We start from the raw sequence: 20,000 nt of genomic DNA on the forward strand, positions 1-20,000 counted from the left end.
GCAAACTGTGAAAGGAAAGAGCAGTGTGTGTTTTTTGCGTCACGTCAGCGTTGTTAATTATAACCTGTCACACACACACTCGGGGTCGTGTCGAGTTATCTGTGCTTTCATTCCAGCCGTGCCTGAGACAGCTGAGCGGGTGAAAGTCTTAAGACGACACTGATCAGATGGGACTCGAATGCTCTCTCTCTCTGACTGGACGCGTTACTGAACTCTCGGACAGATGGAGAGAGTTTTCAGAACTCTGAACAGTTCTACTTTGCCATCATGAGCACCTGGTGTCCATGGCGACACAATTAACCCTTGAACAATCCTCTGTCATTTCTTACCAGAGAATTTTACATAAAAAAATCACAGCTTCGTCGGAATGGTACGAACCTTAGTGACTTTAATGACATTTGGAACTTGGAACATTTTGAGCACATGATTCAAACAGGCTAAGGCTGTTTTCACATTTGATGTCTTTTTTTGACAAGAAAAAGTTGACGAGTGCACTTTTAGTAAAAATAAATGAATAAAACTGGCACACACGTTTGGTTTCAAATAGCAGCTGAGGGCATCTTTTGTTGCTATAACAGCTGCAAACAAGAGCGCTGTGTTGTGCAAAAATACTAAATGTTGAGAAAGTTGGCTGGGAGGAGAGTGGATGCACAACATTATGACGGGAAGAAAACAGTATGGTTGCTTACAATAATTGAGTCCAGGAGCTCCGGTTGGATGATGCATGCTTTGTATCGGCCACTTCTACATTTTTCTTGTTGTTATGTAAACGAGGAAGGTCTTGCTGCTTGCTTGTCATTGGTCAGCGTTTTTATTTGAAAATGTGAACTTTTTTTTTCAACTTGAAAAGACGTGCTGAGCTGCAGATAAAGACTTTGGCGTTAACAAAAGGGGACTGAGCAGACTCAGGTCCAGAGGTCACTACTGAGCAGACTCTGGTCCAGAGGACACTACTGAGCAGACTCTGGTCCAGAGGACACTACTGAGCAGACTCAGGTCCAGAGGTCACTACTGTGCAGACTCTGGTCCAGAGGACACTACTGAGCAGACTCTGGTCCAGAGGACACTACTGAGCAGACTCTGGTCCAGAGGACACTACTGAGCAGACTCTGGTCCAGAGGACACTACTGAGCAGACTCTGGTCCAGAGGACACTACTGAGCAGACTCCGGTCCAGAGGACTCTACTGAGCAGACTCAGGTCCAGAGGTCACTACTGAGCAGACTCCGGTCCAGAGGTCACTATTGAGCAGACTCGGGTCCAGAGGTCACTACTGAGCAGACTCAGGTCCAGAGGTCACTACTGAGCAGACTCAGGTCCAGAGGTCACTACTGAGCAGACTCCGGTCCAGAGGTCACTACTGAGCAGACTCAGGTCCAGAGGTCACTACTGAGCAGACTCAGGTCCAGAGGTCACTATTGAGCAGACTCAGGTCCAGAGGTCACTACTGAGCAGACTCAGGTCCAGAGGTCACTACTGAGCAGACTCCGGTCCAGAGGTCACTACTGAGCAGACTCCGGTCCAGAGGTCACTACTGAGCAGACTCAGGTCCAGAGGTCACTACTGAGCAGACTCAGGTCCAGAGGTCACTACTGAGCAGACTCAGGTCCAGAGGTCACTACTGAGCAGACTCAGGTCCAGAGGTCACTACTGAGCAGACTCAGGTCCAGAGGTCACTACTGAGCAGACTCAGGTCCAGAGGTCACTACTGAGCAGACTCCGGTCCAGAGGTCACTACTGAGCAGACTCCGGTCCAGAGGTCACTACTGAGCAGACTCCGGTCCAGAGGTCACTAATGAGCAGACTCCGGTCCAGAGGTCACTAATGAGCAGACTCGGGTCCAGAGGTCACTACTGAGCAGAATCGGGTCCAGAGGTCACTACTGAGCAGACTCAGGTCCAGAGGTCACTACTGAGCAGACTCCGGTCCAGAGGTCACTACTGAGCAGACTCAGGTCCAGAGGTCACTAATGAGCAGACTCAGGTCCAGAGGTCACTACTGAGCAGAATCAGGTCCAGAGGTCACTACTGAGCAGACTCAGGTCCAGAGGTCACTACTGAGCAGACTCTGGTCCAGAGGTCACTACTGAGCAGACTCGGGTCCAGAGGTCACTACTGAGCAGACTCCGGTCCAGAGGTCACTAATGAGCAGACTCGGGTCCAGAGGTCACTACTGAGCAGACTCTGGTCCAGAGGTCACTACTGAGCAGACTCGGGTCCAGAGGTCACTACTGAGCAGACTCCGGTCCAGAGGTCACTAATGAGCAGACTCAGGTCCAGAGGTCACTACTGAGCAGACTCCGGTCCAGAGGTCACTACTGAGCAGACTCAGGTCCAGAGGTCACTAATGAGCAGACTCAGGTCCAGAGGTCACTACTGAGCAGAATCAGGTCCAGAGGTCACTACTGAGCAGACTCAGGTCCAGAGGTCACTACTGAGCAGACTCCGGTCCAGAGGTCACTAATGAGCAGACTCAGGTCCAGAGGTCACTACTGAGCAGACTCCGGTCCAGAGGTCACTACTGAGCAGACTCCGGTCCAGAGGACACTACTGAGCAGACTCCGGTCCAGAGGACACTACTGAGCAGACTCCGGTCCAGAGGTCACTACTGAGCAGACTCAGGTCCAGAGGTCACTACTGAGCAGACTCAGGTCCATAGGTCACTACTGAGCAGACTCCGGTCCAGAGGTCACTACTGAGCAGACTCCGGTCCAGAGGACACTACTGAGCAGACTCCGGTCCAGAGGTCACTAATGAGCAGACTCCGGTCCAGAGGTCACTAATGAGCAGACTCGGGTCCAGAGGTCACTACTGAGCAGAATCGGGTCCAGAGGTCACTACTGAGCAGACTCAGGTCCAGAGGTCACTACTGAGCAGACTCCGGTCCAGAGGTCACTACTGAGCAGACTCAGGTCCAGAGGTCACTAATGAGCAGACTCAGGTCCAGAGGTCACTACTGAGCAGAATCAGGTCCAGAGGTCACTACTGAGCAGACTCAGGTCCAGAGGTCACTACTGAGCAGACTCTGGTCCAGAGGTCACTACTGAGCAGACTCAGGTCCAGAGGTCACTACTGAGCAGACTCCGGTCCAGAGGTCACTAATGAGCAGACTCGGGTCCAGAGGTCACTACTGAGCAGACACTGGTCCAGAGGTCACTACTGAGCAGACTCAGGTCCAGAGGTCACTACTGAGCAGACTCCGGTCCAGAGGTCACTAATGAGCAGACTCGGGTCCAGAGGTCACTACTGAGCAGAATCAGGTCCAGAGGTCACTACTGAGCAGACTCCGGTCCAGAGGTCACTACTGAGCAGACTCAGGTCCAGAGGTCACTAATGAGCAGACTCAGGTCCAGAGGTCACTACTGAGCAGAATCAGGTCCAGAGGTCACTACTGAGCAGACTCCGGTCCAGAGGTCACTACTGAGCAGACTCAGGTCCAGAGGTCACTACTGAGCAGACTCCGGTCCAGAGGTCACTAATGAGCAGACTCAGGTCCAGAGGTCACTACTGAGCAGACTCCGGTCCAGAGGTCACTACTGAGCAGACTCCGGTCCAGAGGTCACTACTGAGCAGACTCCGGTCCAGAGGACACTACTGAGCAGACTCCGGTCCAGAGGTCACTACTGAGCAGACTCCGGTCCAGAGGACACTACTGAGCAGACTCCGGTCCAGAGGACACTACTGAGCAGACATTCGGTCCAGAGGACACTACTGAGCAGACTCAGGTCCAAAGGACACTACTGAGCAGACTCCGGTCCAGAGGTCACTACTGAGCAGACTCCGGTCCAGAGGACACCACTGAGCAGACTCCGGTCCAGAGGACACTACTGAGCGGACTCCAGTCCAGAGGACACCACTGAGCAGACTCCGGTCCAGAGGACACTACTGAGCAGACTCCGGTCCAGAGGACACTACTGAGCAGAATCCGGTCCAGAGGACACTACTGAGCAGACTCCGGTCCAGAGGACACCACTGAGCAGACTCCGGTCCAGAGGACACTACTGAGCGGACTCCGGTCCAGAGGACACTACTGAGCAGACTCCGGTCCAGAGATCACTACTGAGCAGACTCCGGTCCAGAGGTCACTACTGAGCAGACTCAGGTCCAGAGATCACTACTGAGCAGATTCCAAATCTACACAAGTTGTCAGCGCCATTATTCAACCCTCTTGCAACCCACTTTTCTTCAGCAGAACATAATGAAGTCACATCGTCCATATTTTTTTTTGATCTATGCTTTTATCCGAACCAGAAAAGCAAATGCCCCTGCACTCACTTGGATAGACCTGCATAGTTTTCAACAGAGCTTAACTGTACTCATGCTGAAAGTACAAGACGATGAGTGTAAACGATCTTTGCCCAGTGTTGTAAAAAGATTTTAAGGATACACAGAGTATTAACCAACACAATCATCCTTTTGAGAGAAATAGTAAAGGTGAATGCATATATGAAAGTTTCAGTTCTCAGAACGATTTCAACCAAAGCACTCTTTGGTGACGTTACTGTTGATCATCTGTCCATCATCGTATAAAGCATGCCCTGATAATTTGACTGGTCACAGACAAGCATAGTTGCTCCACAATGGATCAAGTCCAGACCAAACTTCCCAACCTCAAATGTTGTAGGACTAAATTCAGCTGGCGTCCAGACTAATGTCCAGTGTGAAAGGCTGGATGAACAGAAGGTCAGACTCTAACCGGTTTACTGGCGCTCGAATTGAATTGGAAACATTAAACTGATTTTGACAGACATTTGGTGGGAAACACTTCTTATCTTTCGTCACATCTCTTTAGATAAATACTGTGTTTCAGATGTTATTAAACCAATCTCCTTTGTAGTATTAACTCAAAATTTAGATTTCATTTAAATAAAAATGTAAGGCAACCAGGTAACTTACTTTTTGTAAGTAAAACCAACAGAGATTTTTCACAGTGAAGAAATTCACCCATCAGCCAGTGACAAAGCTGACTTTTTCTATTTTTTTAAATAAATATGCTTGTTGTGAATGATTTATTGCTGCATGTTTTTCCAAATCCAGTGCGTCCAGAATGTCCAGTGCAATAAAAAGACTGTCCAACACAACTATAATTTAGGAGTTCATCCATGCTGGAGTCACGAACGGGTCCAACAATCCAACTTGGCAGTAATTTAGGGGAAAACAGTAAAGCGTTGAGGAACGGTTCATATTTCACATGCAGGATTAATAAAACCTTATTTTCCGTGTCACACGGTTGGAGAGGGACTGAAAGCAGTGCTTCATGGGACTGTTACGTTACTGTAATCCTTTACCTTAAAATAGGCTAAAGCTGGCCAGAGGAAGATGCGCATCGATGGTATCTGCAGCGTTCAGCCTTTGCATCTCTTGATGTGAAACAGGAGCAGAATCAGACAGAAACGAGCGCGGACAGATTTGGTTATTTCAGTGCCCATGTGGCCTTGGTTAGGTTTGCAGAAACTAGTTACATTTTATGACTGTAATATTATTTCTGCAAAATAATAAAGACTGATGAGCTGCAAATAAACACACACACAAACTCAAAACTCTCGCACACACACTTTTGTTCTCCCACACTCTTTCTCTCACTAACTCACACTCAAAGCACCCCCCCACACACACATGCACTCACCCAATCTCTCTCACACACACCCACTCACTCATTTAAACAAACACACTATCTCACACTCACACTGAATGACACACACGTAAACCATGATGTTTCTATTAAGAGTGTTTTATTCCAGACTCATTCTGAGTCCAAAGAACAGAAAAGGCAACTCAGCAAACACACTCATCATAAACACACACAAACTCACATGAACACACTCCAGACGTCAGTCAGAAGAATCGACCGCTCTATAACTATGAACAAAGCTTTTAAGAAAAGCACCGGCCATCCTCTCGCAGCAGGCAAGAGCTCATGACACACACACACACTCGGATCCAAGTGTTGCGACACACTCTCTCCGTATCGGTTTCAGACGTATGAGATCAGACAGAAACACACAAACAAAACTTCTGTCTGTAACCAAGAACATCAACAGAGGAGCCGTCCATCTGGAAGCGCAGAAACCTGCCAAACACACCCAAAACCAGCACAAGACCTCATATTGGGCATCAACAACCGGACTCAATTATGACAATTATCGCAATTATTATGAAGAAAATGCCACTGATTTTTTATTACATAAATATGAAAGCATTTTTATTATTTAAATTTAGTACTGCAAATATGTATAAATATTACAGTTTAAATACTATTCATATTTTAATATTATTATTAATAATTGTAGTATGTATATATATATATATATATATATATATATATATATATATATATATATATATATATATATATATATATATATATATATATATATATATATATATATATATATAAACAATATTTATACTTACTAATATTTTAGTATTTAAATGTTACATGAAACATTTATTTGTAATAGAAATTAAAATAAAAAATGTATACAAATTTAAATGTAAAAAAATATTATAATAATATATTATTAATAAATCAGTAAATATGCATTAAATATTTCACTTTAAATACAATTACTATTATATTATTATTCATAATTGTAAAAATACTTAAAAAATTAAAAATCTATACAAATAATAATTATACTTATAATAATACAAAAAATATATATATTTTAGAATTTGAATGAAGTGAAATATTTATATATAATTGCAGTCCTGAAAACAATAAATTACAATTTCAAAATGATTAAAAAAGTAAATCTGGATGCAATGCAGTAATACAAATGTTGGTTCTAAAATAAACAGCCATTTTTGGGGTGAGATGTGAGCCGGCCCTGGAGGTCTGGTGTGTGTGTGTGTGTGTGTCAGTCAGTGTGTATGTGGCAGGGGTTGGTCCTGGCGTCCAGAGCCGCGCCGTACAGTGTGAGGAAGTCTTTATAAAGCGGAGCACACCCCAGCCAGGCCTCTCCGAATCGCACCGCTCCTGTGAAGAGGAACTCGGCCCGTCCCGGACGTGGGCCGCAGCTCAGCCGCATCTTCACTCGCCCCGTCCAGCCGCCGCGCCCGCGCACGAACACACGGCTCTTCTGGCGGAACACATGGCTCAGTGACACCCCCACAGACGCCTGCTCTTCATCATCATCATCATCCTCCACGCGATGAATACTGCCGCGCACCACTGACAGAAACAAACAGCGGTTTGTCAGCAGATCATCATCTGAAACTTATTAACTCATTTTCCAAGAGGCTAATATAATGCATAATTTATATATTTATGCCGAATACATGAGACTCAGTTAATTTGCCTAACGCATTTTCCCGACACTGGTGAAAAAAAAAGGCCAGTTAGGCATCTTTAGACATTTTATTTTTAGCCAAATGCAGCACATTTTGCATTTTTTTGAGAATTAGGAATATCTGAATTTAAAAGAGCGCCCTACCCACATACATTGGAGGAAATTGATAGAAATGGTCTCATTTTACAGAGAAAACTCTACATTTTAACACAGTGGTGGAATATTGCATATATTATATTGTATCTCTTCACAATCTTATGATAAACATAGATAAAAAAAATCTATATTTTGATTTATTTTTAATTAATTTATTTAAAAATCTATATATATTTTTTTTCATTTTGGGATCCAAGCTTTTTGGAAGTTTCTGCTGATTCTATAAATTGGCACTAAACAGGGGAAAAAATAATTTTCTTGATATCTCCTTGCAAATAAAAGTTATTGAGATTTATCTGACTAAAGTGTCTAACAACTCCTACTCATCTGCACTGACATCAACTGGCCACTAGGAAATCGAAAAGAAGGCTCCGCCTCTTCAACTTTGTAAAGGGAGATCTCGGGCTCTGATTGGTCTAGAATCATGATCCACATGTCTATAAAGAGCTGAGACTTTTCTGTCGCATGATGCAATTTGTGATGACATCATCAAAAATTGTGGCTAACACCGACTAGCAATAATAAGAGTATTTGTCTGCATCACATGTTTTGATCTGGACATCGGTGACATTTTACAGTGTCCTTTGGCCATACTTGCTCACACTGTAAAAAAAATTTGGTTGGTTTTTGTTGGTTTAACTTAAAAAAGTAAGTAACCTGGTTGACTTAAAATTTTGAGTTAATTGAAATTAAAAATTTGAGTTGATACAATGAAGGAAATTTGTTTAATAAATAGAAACTCAAAATATTTTGGTATCTGAACCACATAAAAAATTTGATAAATCATGAAATAGCACTATTTGGCATGTTTCACTGCGTTATCAGAAATAAAACACACAATTACCCAATATGCTTACAAAATCTTTTTATAATATTTTAATAAAGGTTGTCGAATCTCAAAAAATTGTCATTGTATTAATTTAAACTTTTAATTTCAATGAACTCAAAATTTTAAGGCAACCAGGTAACTTTTTTTCTAAATAATTTTTTACAGTGCACAGACATGTAAAAAGTCTCATTTTGAAGCAAACAACCTAAGGAACAAGCTGATATAGGGTTTGAGGCTAGTAGCTTTACAACGAGTTTATGATCCAAACAGGAATATGACTCATGTGTTTGCTTGCTCAAAGGAGTCATTTCCATCTTTGTGATTCTTTTGATAATAAATTTACTGTAAATTATTGGATTGGTGAAATTAACTGCCCAGCGGTATTCCTGAGGCCGATAGCTTTCATTTGATATATGACTGGTCTATTTTAGGTGTGTTTGTGTGAAAAAAAAAAAATGAAATTTTATAATATTTGCATGATTTTCTCAAGGGGTGGTCGTTGTGGGGGGTTCGAATTCAGACCGTATTATTTTCTTCTATGTAATATAAATGCAGAAGTTATTGGGTTATTAAGAAAGCTGAGGTTCTAATCTTTCAAATGATACCATATATGTCTAGTTTTGTGGTGCGCGAGTTATAGATTTTTTTAAAGATTATGATGATGCAGTTTTGGACCCACGGGTGCAGAGCTGAAGGGGTTAAATTACATTCATCTCACTCGCTCACATTTGTGTTTTTACTTTTGTTGCTCAATAGTTTAGGCCTACACAACACGAGGAAGCTTAAGTGCAATCTTTGAATTAAATTGAAAAATACGTATTACGATAGAATCAAAATGATAATTTTCACCGAAGTTTTATAGCCTCCACAATATTCTGTTTTATGAATATCTGAACATGCAGGATATCAAAAGAGCCTCTGCCTTTAAACAACAAAACACGCAGAAGGCTGGACATCTCCATCAAAGGATTAACAGTTTTTTAAACCTTTTCAAATGTTTTCTCTTGATTATTCAAACGCTGAGTGAACATTCCATCACTCCATCCTTCAAACGCGGAGCGATACTTTTGAACTTCCGAACATTCCGAAACAGGCAGTTTCATTTCTAAAAGGTCAGGCGAGCGTTCCAAAGGAACCCTTTTAGAACAAACGTTTGCTGCATTAAACTCTGGAGATAATGAACATCATAAGTCAGATATTAAGATTTAGGTCAGATATATAACATCAGTTTCTTACCAAAGTCGCTGGTGCAGATCGCCAGGAGCAGCTCGTGGTCAGCGCAGGGTCTGCACGCAGCTGAAACACACACACACACACACACGTTACTTTACTCAAGGCGCACTTCCTCCTCAGACACGTCTGGACTGCTCTGCGTCACACTCCAGCTGTGCCTGAGCTCCTGTGACCTCTGACCTCTGACCCCATCTAGATGATAGTGTTATCATCATTATCTGCTCTCCGCCAAACCGAGTTCAAGCCACAGAAACACACACTGAACACACACTAAACCTGCGTTTAAAAGGCATTTGAACCGGAGTTGTAAGTAATAATTAAACTAATATTACAATACTTAAAAATAATAGTTTGATTCCCACTGATTCCTCAGATCAAAGGGTTATTTAAAGAAAAGGTTTTTCTTTCTTAATATAAAACTCGGGAAACAAAAACGATTCATCATAATATATTTTAGTAGCACTTCCAATGTTTTAACAATTAACAATTCACGTTTTTTTAAAACATACCATTTAATGCGGTTTAATGCTTAATTCATTACAAAACTGAAGCCTCATATTTCCAGCGAGTGAGTCATTTGTTCGGATGAATCATATCTGATGAATCAAATGAATCGTATGAGTGAATCAGATTACAGTAACAATATGACAGAGACATTTTGTGTATTTATTCCTTTAAGACACACACACTGAGTGCCATGTAGAGGATTTTCTTCACATTCGCCTCCAGGACATAAGCACGTGTGAAACGATTCGATATAGAGGTGACTCCTCCGCTGATTTAACACACAAAAGCACATTCAGACACTCAGACGGCTCTGAAACGGCTCTTTAACGACTGTCAACACTTCCCCTCCACCCACTGGCCTCAGATCAGCTGTGAACACAAACACTGCGCTTTAACAGCTGAGATATAACATCACAGCATAATTACAGCACAGAGCCGTCCTCTAATGCTAGTGTTAGCTTCAGTTTGGGAAAAATATACATGTTTTGCTATTTTACATCATTCTGAATGTAATGATAACATGTGAATTGTATACAAATGCGACTTTGTTATTTTTGACAGTGTGTGTGTGTGTGTGTGTGTGTGTGTGTGTGTGTGTGTGTGTGTGTGTGTGTGTGTGTGTGTGTGTGTGTGTGTGTGTGTGTGTGTGTGTGTGTGTGTGTGTGTGTGTGTGTGACTTCACAGCCAACAAGAATATGAAAATGGAATGTCCTCTGGAATGTCCAGTTTGTTGAATGTTCTAAAGCGTCTTCTCTTGATTGGACGAGCGTTCCGTCGAGCACACATCAGGTGAATGCTCCGCTAATGTTAGTGTTTGGAACCCATTTGGTTCAGTTTTTGGGAAAACATATAATGATCTTAATTTGAGAATTATAAACGTTTTTATTTTCATTGTAACCACTTACAAACAGATAATCAAAATGTAATACTTACAACTATGAAGAAACATTAACCAAACGTCCATTTAAAAAAATTTTTTAGTATATATTTAGTATAATTTTACTTTAACAGAACATTCCATAATGGCTATTTTTAGGTTTTATTTGTACAACTGTTAAGTAACACTTTACTTAAAGCCTATAATATATATTATATATATTTTCCCTTTTCCATTATTGCACTTTGAGCTTCTTCAGAATGAAAAGTGTGTTATAGAAAAATAAAAATAAATAAAAATTATATAAATAAAAAATATATATAAATAATAATTAAAAAATATATATATATAAAAATAAAAATAAATAAAAATTATATAAATAATTTTTTTTTATAAATAATAATTAAAAAAATATATATACATAATTTAAATTAATTATGCAATAATTTTGTATTTCTTTGTAATGCACCTTATAAAGCACTCTATGGTCTCATGAATAATATTAAATACATTATAACTCGTATCTATTCATCAAACACACCTTTAATGCTTTAAAACATATCAAACAACCAATGCCAAACTTAATAATAAAATACAATTTTAACATTGGTTACAATTATACTAGAAAATATATAATGTACATTATGAATACATTTGTAATGCTTTAATAAAGTTCTCAGATGTTTATTTTCAGGTTTTATTTTTTTATATATATAAAATGTATGTTAATATACAAATTAAAAATGCGTGTTCTGGGAACCAAAATACAACATTCTCATAACTTTATGAGAACTAAAAATGTCTTATAATTTGATATCCATATGATGAAAAGATGTCATAATTTAAGTCGTATCGAACACTTTACGGTACTTTTTTGCCTCTTTTAGAGCTTGAGCTTGTATAAATCAGGGTCAACTTTCATTGTTTTAAGAGAACAGCTTGGATATTCCTAAACAAACTCTTTTCCCTGACACACACACACACACACACACACATACACACACACACTTTTCCTCCCTGTAGACCAATCAGAAGGCCCATCTTAGCCGGAGTGTGAGTGAGACCAACAGGTGAGGAGCTCAGGACACCTCAAGACTTACATGTTTATACAGCCAAACCCTCGGGAATGCTGAGCGGGAAAGAGGGAAAGAAGGAAAGAAGGAAAAGAGCGGGGGAGGTAGACGGAGGAAAGACACCAGGTAGCTTTCCAGAACATTCTGCTAACATTCACGTTACGTTAAGGAAACGCTGTTTATGAATGTTGCCAGAACATTCGAACGGACAGTTTTTTAAAAGGATTATATGAACGTTAAGGGGACACTCCAAATGCAAACATTATTAGATTGTTCATAATTAGAATGTTCGTTATTAGAATGTTCATTATTAGAATGTTCATATTCATAATGTTTTATTATTAGAATGTTCATTATTATAATGTTCATATTCAGAATGTTCTATTATTAGAATGTTCATTAATAATGTTCATAATTGGACTGTTCGTTATTAGAATGATCATTATTATAATGTTCATATTTAGAATGTTCATTATTAGAATGTTCATATTTAGAATGTTCTATTATTAGAATGTTCATTATTAATGTTCATAATTAGACTGTTCATTATTAGAATGATCATTATTAGAATGTTCTATTATTAGAATGTTCATTATTAATGTTCATTATTAATGTTCATAATTACACTGTTCATTATTAGATTGTTAATTAGAATGTTCTGAAAGTAACATTTTTTAATCATATTAAAGAGAGAACGTTGAACGAACATTCTATTTGCGTTACTGGACGAACGTTTGGTCAGAACTTTGAGAGAACCTTTGCTGGAACGTTCTCTGTTGGCTGGGTATGTGTGTGTGTGTGTGTGGGGGGGAAGGACTAGTTCTCTACAGACAGCTGTGTGTGAACTGATTTATATAATCAGATCCCTGTTGAAACTCTTGAGCTGCCAGAGTTCAGCTCACCTGCACGGCCAATAAAACAGCAGCGTTCCTGTGCAGCTGGCCAATGACAGTGGAGCCGGGTGACCGTGGGGCCAATAGCACGCAGCGGCCGCTGTGATTGACAGCTGGCTGACCCGAGACACCTCTTGATTAGCCGGTTTGTTTTCTTATGTCAGGCTGAACATGGAGTGCGGGGGGGCTGATGGGTCTGTCTGGGCTTTAGGGTTTACAGGGTCAGCGCCAGCAGACATTTTACTACCTCTCTCAACCAGTCTTTCATCTGAATGACGGCCATTTGACAGTGTTGTTATTCCACCCCCACTCCCCCCCACACACACACTCTCTCTCTGTCACACAAATATTCCTGAAAACACAAAGGCTGCGCGATACACCGAATACATTATGTTTCTGATTATGTGAAATTCATGAGCATTGCAAATATCACAATGATGTTTCTCAGCTGCGCTTTGAGTCGTGATTATGAAAGCAAAAAACACACAAATATAGTTACAGTTTTTTTTTTTATGGTTTAATCTGTGAAACAGCGCAAACTCTCATTCAAACATTATTTAAATTAAATATGTTGTAAATACGATGAAAACGTATCAAGCAATAATAAACATGTGCAAGATGTTTTTATTGTTATACATAAAACTACTTGTTAATTGAAAGAAATCTTAAATAAAATGAGAGAAATATGGCATGAAAACCTTAAATGTTTATCACCGTTTAGGCACCGGTATGGTAAAAAACCCAAACGATACCCAACCCTACCCGTGACTCATTAAGAGACGAGGTAAAACCCTTTTGGATCAGCGCCGAGTACGCCGTTTTTAACTTTTAACTTACATTTTAAACTAGCAAAAGCGTATTCGGACACGCCCTGTGTGGACCTGCGCCATGGGTTCAGATCGTTAAAATAGGACCCGTTATGTCCCGGCAGTAGCTTTTCCGTTTTCTAGCATTTGTTTTCGTAGAGTTTAATTTGTCTGTAGATGTTTGCTCTGTGTACCTGCGGGCGAGGAGGGCTGGTTTCCTGGCGTGGAGATGAGCTGATACTGAAAGGCGGTGATCCTCCGGCTGATGTCCGGCTGAGCGGACGCCTCCACGAACAGCGCCCCCTCCTGCAGGCTGAAGCAGCGCATGAGTCCGGCCGCTTGCTCCGCCTCGGACAGCAGCAGCCGCAGCGCTCCGGCCCGCTCCACATACAGCGCGGCTCCGCGAGAGTCCGGCCGGGGCTTGATGCAGGCCTGGAGGAGCACCGCGGCGGAGGACGGCAGGTTGGGCCTCAGGTTGACGATGATGGCTCCGGTGGGATAGAGCCACTCCAGAGAGCCTTCAGCACAGCGCAGGTACACCTGCTCCACATCCCGCGCGTGAGACTCGTGCGTCAGCCCGCTGCAAACACAACACACACCAGTTAAACGCTCCTCAATGACTGTTTACCCTTTTCACCAAGGCAGTGCTGGTGCTAGTTCGAAGCCAGAGCCTAGTTTCAAATCGGTTATTTGTCTTTCCACAGCCAAAGCACCAGCTCCGAACCAGGAAAAGTGGTTCTTAAGTAGCACCAAAACATTGCTGGGCTAGAAGTAAGAACCGATTACGTCAGCGGCTGGGGACGGGGTTACCGTGACCAACAAGACCAACACAAACTTGCGACCGACATTTTTTTAAATAGCAGCTAATCAAGCTAACAGCTGCTTGATTTCAATCTCCGTCTATACAAACCATGGTGAGCTGCACAAATGCATTGGTTTTGCGGCATTTTGATGCCGATCTAGGATTATAAAGCCATGAGCCATTGTTGATTTGTTTGTTCGAGATGTATCGGTGCTGTGCACCCCGAATGCCGTATGACATCAAAGTACAGCGAGAGCAAACGACTTTTGATCGGTCCGCGCAGCACCATTGCATCTCGAACAATCCTGGAGTGTTTGTATTTCCTGCTGCAACACTAGCGAGAAAGATGTGACTATACAGTGACGTAAGACCTGGCTCTGTGGTGGCTCTCTAGTCTGTCAAAAGCCAAACCGGTTCTTAAAGGCTCCTATTTGTGATATTAGTGTTGAAATCCGATGGCTCAGAAAGGCCTTCATTGACACCAATGTCATTTCCTCTCTCAAGACCCATAAAGGCACTAAAGACGTCGTTACAAAGCCCATCTCACTACAGCGGCTCTACAATCATTTTATGAAGCTGCGAGAATAGTTTTAGTGCGGAAAAAAAAAAACGAAATAACGACTTATATAGTGATGGGCCGATTTCAAAACACCAGTTCATAAAGCTTTGAAACGATATGAATCAGCGGTTCGGATGGCCAAAGTCCTATATAGTCACTATTTAAGTCATTATTTCGTTTCTTTTTTTTTTTCGCACAAAAACTATTTTCGTCGCTTCATAAAATAATTGTAGAATCACTGTAGTGAGATGGGCTTTGACCCCACAAAGTCCTGGTCTTCTATTGGTCTCAACCCCACAAAGTCCTGGTCTACTATTGGTCTCAACCCCACAAAGTCCTGGTCTACTATTGGTCTCAACCCCACAAAGTCCTGGTCTTCTATTGGTCTGAACCCCACAAAGTCCTGGTCTACTATTGGTCTGAACCCCACAAAGTCCTGGTCTACTATTGGTCTGAACCCCACAAAGTCTTGGTCTTATCTTGGTCTCAACCCCACAAAGTCCTGGTCTACTATTGGTCTCAATCCCACAAAGTCTTGGTCTTATCTTGGTCTCAACCCCACAAAGTCCTGGTCTACTATTGGTCTCAATCCCACAAAGTCTTGGTCTTATCTTGGTCTCAACCCCACAAAGTCCTGGTCTTGTATTGGTCTCAACCCCACAAAGTCCTGGCCTACTATTGGTCTCAACCCCACAAAGTCCTGGCCTACTATTGATCTGAACCCCACAAAGTCCTGGTCTACTATTGATCTGAACCCCACAAAGTCCGGGTCTACTATTGATCTGAACCCCACAAAGTCCGGGTCTACTCTTGATCTGAACCCCACAAAGTATTGGTCTTATCTTGGTCTCAACCCCACAAAGTCCTGGTCTACTATTGATCTCAACCCCACAAAGTCCTGGTCTACTATTGATCTCAACCCCACAAAGTCCTGGTCTACTATTGATCTCAACCCCACAATGTCTTGGTCTTATCTTGGTCTCAACCCCACAAAGTCCTGGTCTACTATTGATCTCAATCCCACAAAGTCTTGGTCTTGTATTGGTCTCAACCCCACAAAGTCTTGGTCTTATTTTGGTCTCAACCCCACAAACTCTTTGTCTCGGTTTAGGTGGTCTTGGCTACAACACTACGCATCACAAATGGACAACGCTAAATACAGGTGTAAAAAGGAGTCTACAACTTTTTGAGTTTCAAAGGGTAGTCGAAAACACATTTAACCGGGATTGCTTATGTAGTGTAAACACTCGTGGTCAAATGTGTTCAAACAGCCGCAAGAGACGCCCTACTCTCCGCATACTGCTGCACAAACATTATGGGATGCACACTAGCCAAACAGCATTTAAACTTTGTTGACTGAAGGAGACCCACTGAAGATGAAAATTGTCCCAAGCACAATGTTCTCTCACCATTCCTGATTTCTAACACACACTCAGTGTTCAACCCTCCCTTTTGAATAAATTAGAGCAGAAGTGGTTGAAAATAGACAAAAGAGATGGATTAAAACATCAGGTGTAAACGGGAACGTGTCTCCCTGTGATCCGATCGACCAACACGCATCTTAATACCCGCTGTAAACACGGCCTGTGTTGTGTCTTGCTTCCCATTCAACAGAGGCTCTCGTTTCCAAATGACACATAAATCTGAGGGCATGACAAATTGGGATGTCCACAGCTTTGACGCATCCCATGACCTTCAGGGTGAGCGTGACCCACTTCCTCATCTCCAAGAGCTTTCAGCAACATGAGGACAGATCGGATGTCGAAAACATCAGATATTAAGTCAACCTGGCGTCTCTGAAAAAGCTGAGAAGGTTTATGCACACATGAAAGATATCACACAAGCTGTCATCCAGATGGGACGTTTTTATTTCCCCGTCACATCGCTTTCAAGTGGTTGTGGTTGGCGTATTTAGGGATGATTACAGTGTTTGTGCCTGTTTCAGCTGGACTGGTGCCGACGGGTGTGTGAAGAGGCTTTGAGATTTACACCCTTCACCTGGGGAACAGCACGACTTCTCTGAAAGAGTATGACCTCAAAAACGACTTTTAAAAGCAGTATTCAATGTCCCATCCATTGAGTTTGTCCAAATTCAAAAGTCTAACACCGGATTGACTGATTCTAACACACAGATTAAACACATTCCCGTATTTCCACCAAATATGGAGGGTTTGGAGACAGACGAAAGTGATCAAGGGCCAGTTGTTCAAAAGTAATCTGATCGGATATCGGCTATATCGGATTGGATCAAAAATCCAAGAAATCTGGATTATACTGATCCCAAGGGTGGATTTCCAGAACAAAAATTGAATAAATCTTTAAAACCGGTCCAAAAATACAACATGTGTATCATGTAACACACCCTTATTTTTATGCTGCTCTTGATTAGTTTAACTGTTAAAGTAATACTGTACATTAGAATTAATTCAATTCAGTAGCCTATAGTAAAACTACACTATTGTGGCACCATAAAATAATCCCCAATGAGCTGTAATATCAAAGAGAAATATTATATTCGATTTAAAGTGACTTTATCACTGTTTCTAAACTACATTTGCACAATCATAAGAGATGACCCAGTCTTTGTAAGCGAATGCAAGCGGACTGAAGTATTTTTTCCTTTTAGGGGCTCGGTAGAGCACTAGTTATCCAGATTTGGTGTGTATCTGGATGAGGGTGATCCTATTTTGCTTTGAAAAACCTGATCCTGGATAACAAAACATGGGATTTCCAAATCCAGTTCCAATGAAACTTTGGCCCCACATGACGGCAGAGCCACCCCTTCACAGCTACAGCTGGGGCTCATGACTTGGCATTATAATTAAACTGACGGGGTTTGGTTTCTGCTGAAATCAGTGCCAAATGTCCTCCAGAGAAAAAGAACCGAGTCCCGCACACATGACCCCTAAATCCCCCCCATTTCATTCGGCTTGCTTTTAATTAACATTATTAAATCGTTTCTGGAGTCCATTAAGTGCGGAGCGCGTAATAGAGGCCAGATTCGAGCGCGGTCTGGTTCAGAGAGTTAAAAGGAGGCGCAGAAAGGAAAAGCGCAAGTCAGCTACTGAGAGAGAGAGAGAGAGAGAGAGAGAGAGAGAGAGAGAGAGAGAGAGAGAGAGAGAGAGAGAGAGAGAGAGAGAGAGAGAGAGAGAGAGAGAGATGGGTGTAATTGGTTACTGTAATTTAATTACTTTACCCTTGAAAAAGTACAGTAGGGGATTACTCTTATTTTCTCAGTAATTTAACTAACGTTACTTCAGATGTAAATGAACTAAATACTGTTAATAGACTGTTGTACAATTATATATAATACAATAGTGGAATTAACACAATACTTTAACTTTAAACTGCATGTTTTTATGTGTTCTTCTCACATTTGTAACACTATGGTCAGTTAATAAGAGTAATTTGTGTAGTATTATATTATTTATTTGAATGAATTAAAAGAGTTGTTCTATGTCTTCCCTTGAATCATTAACTAGTCGAGGTTGATAACGGATTTAAGAAAGTAACCCATACTTTTAGGCCAGAGTCATTTGTAATCTATATCAGTAATCAGTAATCTAATGACATTATTAATGATTAATTACTTTTTTAGAGTAACTTATCCAACACTGAAGAGAACGTGTGACCCTGGAGCTCATCGCCAGTCATAATCTCACGGGGTTATCTGTGGCAATAGCCAACAGTTCATTATATGGGTCAAAATTATCATTTCTTCTTTATGCCAAAAATCATAAGGATATGAAGATCATGTTCCATGAAGATATTTAGTAATTTCCTAAGGCATATAATATATCACAGATGTATTATTACTAGTAATATGCATAGCTAAGGACTTCATTTGGACAACTTTAAAGGAGATTTTCTCAATATTTAGATTTTTTTTGCACCCTCATATTCCAGATTTTCAAATAGTCTTATCTCAACCAAATACAAACCACACATTATATTGAAGGCTTATTTGTTTAGTTTTCAGATGAAGTATCTTAATTTCAAAAACATATAGAGATTAACGCGCAGAAAATACGAGCGAAGACAAATCGGCTTTGCTTTATCGTTTTTGCGCTGTTCATTCGGATTCGTTTTAGTGAACCGATTCAATCGGACGGTTCTTTTTTAGACTCCGCAAAGAGTTTCAAAGAGTTAAATAGCACTGATTATATTCTCTGGCAAGATTGTATTAGATGTGATAGCCTATTTATAATTCATTATTAGCCACTACAAAATTTTACTCCACACCAATGCTCTAATACAGAGTAATGATTCACACATAAGATCCGAATCCGAATCGTTTTTCGGGAGGGAGATTGAAAAGAACTGATTCATCATCAACTCGCGAATCATTAAGGATAATGTCAGCGCATGTTCAATGTAAGGGCATGTCCGGACCTTACCCATCACCTCTCACAGATCTGCATTATTTTACCTTACAGGTCTATTACACGTCTTAAAAGTGATATTATAAGTCTTAAAATGTAAAAACTCTTTGCCTGGCCAAATAGAAACACAGAGATAGTCGACTAAAGACAAAATATACTGAGCAAATCGTTTTGAAAGCAGTTTCTTTACAATTGCATTATAAAACCTCTGTAAAATACGCGAGGTCCGCTATTGTAACCCAATTGTCACAGATGTAGGCTCACCTCCCGGTCCAGCTGCATTGGTCACTGGAGTATTGAGCACATCCACACAGCGCCAGAGCTGAGAGAAGAAGGAGACAAAACATCCTCCCAAACACACACACACACATACACACTCCACCGCAGAAACTAGCCTACATGCCGAATCACGAGAAGAGATGCGTTAGTCCAGAGAGAAGCGCTCGTGCTCGCGTGCGCGCGCTGACACTGATAGAGTCCGGCAGAAACACTCTCCCTCATTCGACATCAGCCCCGCCCACAAACACGAGCCACGCCTCTAAAACACGCCCACCACTGTTATAGTCACGCCCACTTCTCTTAACCACGCCCTG

General features: G+C 41.4%; 1 protein-coding gene across 1 annotated transcript; it reads right to left on the reverse strand.

Moving 5' to 3' along the window:
• Positions 1-6,684: 6,684 nt before the first annotated feature.
• On the reverse strand, positions 6,685-19,931 carry metrnlb (meteorin like, glial cell differentiation regulator b). The gene is made up of 4 exons (XM_067440674.1): positions 19,672-19,931; positions 13,859-14,244; positions 9,512-9,571; positions 6,685-7,172 (listed from the first exon to the last, which is right to left on the reverse strand). The coding sequence occupies exons 1-4, from the start codon at positions 19,776-19,778 to the stop codon at positions 6,859-6,861; spliced, it is 867 nt and encodes a 288-aa protein (XP_067296775.1). The 5' UTR covers positions 19,779-19,931; the 3' UTR covers positions 6,685-6,858.
• Positions 19,932-20,000: the final 69 nt, after the last annotated feature.

This window comes from Pseudorasbora parva, chromosome 4 (genome assembly GCF_024679245.1).
Source record: "Pseudorasbora parva isolate DD20220531a chromosome 4, ASM2467924v1, whole genome shotgun sequence".
In the NCBI taxonomy this organism is placed as follows: Eukaryota; Metazoa; Chordata; class Actinopteri; order Cypriniformes; family Gobionidae; genus Pseudorasbora; species Pseudorasbora parva.